General features: G+C 33.7%; 1 protein-coding gene across 1 annotated transcript in view; it reads right to left on the minus strand.

Annotated features, from left to right (window-relative positions):
* The window catches only part of LOC108750970 (nuclear receptor subfamily 4 group A member 2), a 65,457-nt gene extending 58,644 nt beyond the window's left edge, over nt 1-6,813 (minus strand). The window contains exon 1 of the mRNA XM_018490852.1: nt 6,516-6,813. Within this exon, the coding sequence (XP_018346354.1) occupies nt 6,516-6,813 (298 nt within the window). The remainder of the gene's footprint in view (nt 1-6,515) is intronic.
* Between the last annotated feature and the right edge of the window lie 803 nt (nt 6,814-7,616).

Genomic DNA, 7,616 nt, shown 5'->3' on the forward strand with positions numbered 1-7,616 from the left:
TCCCCCCCCCCCCGCATCCACCTTCCGCCCAGCATCTCTCGGTGTCTCCAACAACTCGAGAACAACTCAGTCCTGGACACGCGCGCGACGTTCTCTTTGATCACACAGATCTCTTCGGATAAATCTCTCTGCATCATCGAGAAATTGGTTAAATCTGTACGGATATGAAAAAGTTCGACTTGCACGTGTACGGAGTACGGACTATGTACGCGGATGTCACGTGCAATGTTTGGAAATAATAAAGGGAACGAAATGACGCACTTTTCATAATCACCGTGGGCGAAAGAAGAATCGCGTGTAGAGAGATTCATGTATAATAATATTTCTGCGGAAATGATTCGCTTTAAGTGATAAACAAAATAGAGATCTTTTTTTATTGCTGTTCACATACACTTTGAGGAGGTATTATCTATCTATACCGTGATATATCATAGCTGTTTTTATCTCCTATGAAATAAGGATAATATGAAAATATATAAATAATCATAATTCTTCTCAGGCGAGAAAAAATATAATATGCTATTATAATATCATTGAATATATATTCGTATATTACTGCAGAAGAGAGAGAGAGAGAGAGAGAGAGAAGAGAGAGAAGAGAGAGTATTCAATAAATAAATTATATAATCTCAGTATCACCATATAAGAGTTTATAAAAATAGTTTTATAAAAAAAACAATATAATAGTATTTTATTCAACCGACTCGTAAATGCATTTCAATAAACCGATTATTTTTAGTGATTCTGTTATATTGTATCTTACACGCATATGAGATTTCCATACTGCAATAATCTCAATATCACCATATATAAAAAGTTCATAAAAAATTTATAGTGTTTTATTCTGACTCGCGTAAATGCATTTCAATAAATTAATTATTTTTGATAATTTTATATAAGAATTTATAACACACATAAAAGAATTTATAAAAATAGTTTTATGAGCAAAACAATATAATAGTATTTCATTCTGACTTCTAAATGTTTTTTAGAGAAATAGTTACTTTTAATGATGCTGTTGTATTCTATATATCTTGTTATATATTTTCATCTAATAAATTTCTACGTTAACAATTTTTTAAAAAGAGATATTTACAAAACTATAACAAAACTATAAGCTGCACAACATAATTCACTTTGCCTTCAAAGGTTATTTATTGCATATGTCGATAAAAATCAGAATAATCATTAAAAGCAAATTGTATAAATTTATCTATCCAAAATAAAAATCACCAAAATTATACATTTCTAAAGAGTCCGTTTCCTGTATTATAGAAAGATGACAATTTATTTATAAGATATTATATTAAAATATAGCAATATTTCAAAATCATATATCATAAATATAGTAAATAGTATAACAAAATAAGGTCATATCATTAATATAAAAAGAAATATAAAAGAAATCTAATAACTGTAATGCACAAGCTTTGCAAAGTTAACTAAAATATTTCACCGCGCTAAGTAGTTAGAACCAATCATTGTCAGACATCGTGATGAAAACGTCTGCTGACGTCTGAATCTAAAAATGTTTAACTACTTAATAGACGATGTCTGTGTCTTCAATTATTTATTAGCTTATATCACAGTAAATTTGAAAGAAAACCTATATTAAGATGCAAGAATACGTAAAATACATTAAAACATTTATTTTATTTTATATGCGCGTCCCAAATATTGAATATTTCGTACAAAAGTCTGCATGGAAAAAAAGAAGAATTAATTAATTCTACAACTATATATCTCTATCATGTTACCAGAATCATATGTAATTCATGTTTCGATAAGGTTTTTGCCTCGAAAATTTTGCATCTTGTAACCACGATCGAATGAGCATAAATAATTTCTTTCGTGAGATTATTTTACAAATAATTACGAATCCGCTGTTCTATATTGACCTAAAACTCAGACTTAGTCGACACAAATTAAAAATAACATAACGACACTGTTATAATTTCGCACTCCACAACTATTATGTAACACCGTGTGTTATATTATGGGCTTTCTACAATAAGCTATTACCTAAGCTTTAAGTCATAAGCCGTAAGAAATTGATCAATCACAGTCGAATGTGGAGAAAAATAATCGACTATGATTGATCAATTTCTTACGAAAACTTAAAGCTTAAATAATAGTTTATTACAGAAAGCTGTTACATTTATATTGTTGAAGACAAAATTATAACATTGATGTTACATTTTAGTTTATGTCGACTGGACAGTTTTACGAAGTTCAGGGTGATTAGCTTCGGTTCGCTTTTATCACTGTCATTTTTTTTTTCTTTCGCTCTTTCCCATGCAACGATTCGTCGATCGGCGCTAGTATAGTCGGAGCTTTTAAGGCCGGAGCACATATCTTTGCAGAATACATAAAATATAATAAAATCAACTAATAAGAGTTGATCAAACCACGAAACAAAATCTTTTATTTCGTGGAAAGGAAGAAAATGAAGGACTCTGATTGGTTAATTTTCATATAGTTCGCAAAACTCTGTGTTTCCGCCCTTAGCTTGATAACGGGGCTTGATAATGGAAAAAAGTTAGAAACACATAAGAAAACGTAAGAAAACAATAAGCAAATCGATCAATCACAAACAAAAAAGAACTTAAAGTTATTCTCTACTGTGATCGACCGATTCGCTTACTGCTTACGTCTTACTGCCTTACGTTTTTTTATGTGTTTCTGAAGTCATAAGCCGCCGATTTACCATTGTCACGGCTGTTTATCTCCCTGCGAAAGCGTTACGATCGGCTGCTGTCGCCTGTCGCAATTCGAGCGCGGCAATGCAAACCGATGACCGATCGGCCGGCTGACCGCCTCGCCGTCTCGCTTCACCTCGCCGCGTCTTGCCATGCCGCATCTGCACCCGCTCTCGGCGTAAGTAGTTATATTTGTAATCCTCGTATACACTCTTCTTTCTCTGCGGTCTCACCGTGCAGGCCAAGTATGTACGCGGAAAAGAAACGGTTTGCACTCTCGGCTAACTGCCAGACTATATTTACTGCACTCTACGTGCCGATTGCACCTGTAAAAAGTCCTGTGGGAAACGAAGAGCGCAGATCCCGCGGTATCGATTAATTACCGTGAGGGTGGAAACCACCCGCGAAAGCCCACCCAAACACGCCGAAGTCTTTCGAACAAAGTGAATTTTCTAAATCAAATTAAAACGGAATCTGCAGGGTTTTTGCTTATGAAAGTGCAGATTGTATCGATTTATTTACATACTTATCGACTGATCGATTAAAAGATAATAACGATAATGATGGAAGCTGTGATGGAAGCGAGAAAATAATGTAGTTTTCTGAATAAAATGTTTTGATTAGATATGCCTGGTTAGGAAGCGTGGAAATGAGTTAAAACGGATCTGCAGAGTTTTTTGCTTGTCAGAGTGCAGGTTATATCGATTTATTTATATACTTATCGACTAATCGACTGAAAGATAATAACGATAATTATAGCTGTGATGGAAGCAAGAAAATAATATAGTTTTCTGAATAAAATTTTTTGAATAGATAGAAAGCGTGGCATGACAATACAAACATAACTAACAAACTTTTAATTTCTCTATTAAAAATGTACATAGATCCCGATATTTCTTCATGAAATTTCATTTTTATAAAGTATTCTTAGTTCACAAATGATTTTTTTCTGAAAAACATAATTTCTAAAAGCTAAAAGTATAAAATTAATAAGTCACCTAAAAATGTTTAATATTCTTTCGTATTAACAATATTAATGTAATATTGATAATAATATTGATAATAATATTGATAATATTAGATATTAATAATATTGATAATATTATATTGATATTAGATATAATATTATATAATATTATATCTATAATATTATATATATAATATTATATCTATTATATCTAATATTATGTATATTATATGATATAATATTATATTGATATTAGATATTGATAATATTGATAATAATATTGATAATAATATTGACAATATTGATAATATTAGAATGGACCTTAACGAAATGGGGTACGAGGGTCACAAATGGAGGGATCTTGCTCAGGGACGGGAACAGTGGCGGGATTTGGTATTTGCGGCAATGAGCTTTCGAGTTCCTAACGCCTAATAATAATAATAATAATAATAATAATTAACAATATTAATGTTACTATTTATTATGAGTTTCACGATAACATCAATATATCCAATAAACCTTTAATTTTTGTTCGACAACTTTTGTTAAATATCCAATAAATTTTTAATTTTTGTTAAACGTCTCGATATTTTTTCATTCACGAAGTTTAATTTTAATAGAGCATTTTTAATTCAAGAAATCTCGCAAATGTGAAATAATTACATTAAAGTGAACACAATTTCAAAAAACCAATAGCTTAAAATTAATGAAGTAATAAGTTATCTAGAAAATTTAAAAAAAAGTGATATTCTTTAACGTTAATATAATGTTAATAATGTTATTACTTATTCATAATAATATCGAGTGATGTGAAATGCAGATGTTGAAAACTTAAAGAATCGCGACAGCTTTCTTGACGTCATAATTTAACGGCGTCGATCAATGCGCCAGGTAAATTGTAATTTAATTGGCCGACAGGGAATAATCCTGTCAAAGTGGACCACCGTGATTGTCTAAGCGAAATAATAACAATGTTATTCTCGTCCGCCGTCTACGTCACGGCCGTGACGTAAGCAGATATCGGGCACAAACGGTGACGAACGTTTGGAAATATATCGGATGAGGGTGAGATGGCGATAACCCAAATCGCCCCGATGTAATAACGTTCAATTATTTAACCGCCGCTCGATGTACTGCAAATGGCACAGAGAAGAACGAGTTACAATTATCGAAGAACAAATAATGTACGGGTGAAAAAAGTCATCATCTTTTTCAAATAGATTAATATTCATAACGACGACTGATGCTCGAATATTTCGTTTCAATATTAGAAACCGAAACAGATGAATAAGTTGCTTATGACATGTCATCACCCCAAAACACAATTATTAAAATAAAACTGAAGCGATCAGTGTCTGTAAAAAGCGATATTGCAGTAGAAAACTAATGAAAATTATGCATAATAATTTTTCTCTCATGTTAGCAAGCCAAAAATTTAGTTAGCAACAGGCGTTATGATTACATTTATTTCGATAAATTTTTGTTTTTGCAACCAAAACTAGAGTATGATATTGTATGACCTAAATATCGAGCAGTAGGTAAATGTTAAATTGAATAAATAAATATTTTAACAATGCAGAATCATACTTCATAAAAAATTTTAATATTTCGTGCATGCATTTAATTGAATGCAAACTAAAATTGGAATAAATTAATTGGACGATTTTTGAATTGCAATCTTTTGTGGTTTTTATCTGATAATAAAAAATTTGATATATTAAACATTAATGTCGCATAATATTATTCCAATTCCAAATTTAACTGTTTAATAATAAAAGAAAAAATCCAAATATTTTAATATCTAATTGTACATATTGGCAATCGGAAAGCAAAGCAGTGATTATAATTTTAAGAAAAAATTCATTTTTATAAAAATAACATAAAAATAACATAAAAATGACATCTACTGTGCTTAACGTTTTGTTACATTCGCATTGAGATATCAAATTTCCTTTCATATGTAACGCGATCTTTTCTAGTTTATATTTACAACTTAATAACATTTTATAATACATATATTTTATATAGATGATCTATGTATATTCTTTTTATAATATTTCGAAAAATTCCATTCATAATTTACTGTCATTCAATTGTCAGCTATCAATCGAATTAGTTGCAGAATTCTTAATATTTAGACATATAGTATTATATAGCATAATATGAAAACGTCTAGAACGAAAGAAAACTATGGAACCATTTTCATACTCTTTAAATTCTTTAGAGTAAAATCTCATTCTAAATAAGGATATGCAATCTCTGAATCGATTTGCTAAAAATCGATTTTTTTCAAAAAGATCACTTCAAAAAAATTCTTTTGTTAGCGATTTTTTTACAAAGAGATCTATTTAGAACAGTTTCTTTTAGTTAGAAAAATTAATTTTTCGCAAAATAGATTGATTTGTAATTGTTATTGTTGTTTAGAAAGATCGATCTTTTGGAGATCGGAGATAATTTAAAAAATGAAAATTGAGCCAGTTTTGAAAAAGAGTAGCTTAATTTTCAATTTTTAAGAATGAGTTCACTCTTTAGATTAAGATTTTCATTCTAAAAGTTTTAGAGAGTATATTCTTATCCATAAAAAAAAACGTAATCTTATAAACGGCGGTCAAAAATTTCGATCGAATGAATAAAACGCTCGAGTACTACGATCTAGCACTCTTAACGCGGAACCATCACCACCACCACCACCACTACCATCACCTTCATCATCACCATCATCATCATCATCATCATCATCATCATCATCATCATCATCATCATCCACCACCATCACCGTAACCATCACCAGCAGCGAGCAGCTTACGGGAATAATCCGCGGTCTTGCCGCCCCGTGTTTTCTGACTTACACTTATTCCAATGATCGTGTCGTTGGACCGCGTGATGCTCGAGATTCCGATGATGATCGTGGTTGTTGTTGGTGTCCGCGGCGATGGTGAGCTGATGGTACGGCGTGGCGGTGGCCAGATGGATCGGCGCCGCCGCCGATCGCTCCTGCTGCTCGACGCCCAGGTGCCGGACGGCGGCGACGGCGGCGACGTCGGTAGTACCGCGATGCTGATGCTGATGATGGTGATGCGCCGCGACGCCGACGGTGGCAGCGGTCGCTTCCGTGCTGCCGGTACTGTCCTCAACGGTGGTGCGCATCGCGCGAACGATCAGTGGCGCTTCAACTTTGCGCTTCGTTCAATCGTACCGACTGCTCATCAGGCGACCGCCGATCGCGCGTGACATCCCGCGGATGATTCACGATTCCGCGATGTAGACGGCAAACGCGTATCCGCGTCGAAAAAATAAATAGTCTAAAATCTCGTACGCGTTTGCGATCTATAGATCTCACGGGGTGTCACGGATAGATCCGTAGAACTATATATATATATATGTATATATATCCACAAAAATAATCACGTGAAGTCCAGTGTATTGGAACGCGAGTTCTTCGCTCCGATCGCCGTGGACATCTAGATCCTGACGGGATGATCTAATGTTCGACACTGAATATCTCGACGGGTTCGAGAGGTCCCTTTAATCCTTACATGCGAATGATGAGATTGTATATAAAATGAGATCGGTGTGCGTTGCACAGTCCAAATTAGTTAAAAAACGCGTCGCGTTCAAAGAGATGCGAAAAGTTGGCATCGATATATCCCTTTAATAATGAAGCATGCGCGCCGCATCGGATGAACGGCAGGAGGGAGGGAGAGAAAAACGAAATAGAAACGGCAATGAGAGGTCAGACTTTCAGTGATGCACGGTCGAAAATCCGTTACGCGATTATCATCAGTCAAGGCTCTGTCTCGTTTGATTATCGATCGGTGGAATAACGCGAGCCAAATTGGGAAATAGATCGAAAGAAAAGGAGAGAGGAAAAAAAGGAGAAGAAAAGCGAAAGAGGAAGGATTGGAATAGACGAGGGACACCCGCCGTCAGCCGGTGGAGAACGCTTCGTG

The sequence above is a fragment of the Trachymyrmex septentrionalis genome, unplaced genomic scaffold (assembly GCF_001594115.1).
Source record: "Trachymyrmex septentrionalis isolate Tsep2-gDNA-1 unplaced genomic scaffold, Tsep1.0 scaffold40, whole genome shotgun sequence".
Taxonomy (NCBI): domain Eukaryota; kingdom Metazoa; phylum Arthropoda; class Insecta; order Hymenoptera; family Formicidae; genus Trachymyrmex; species Trachymyrmex septentrionalis.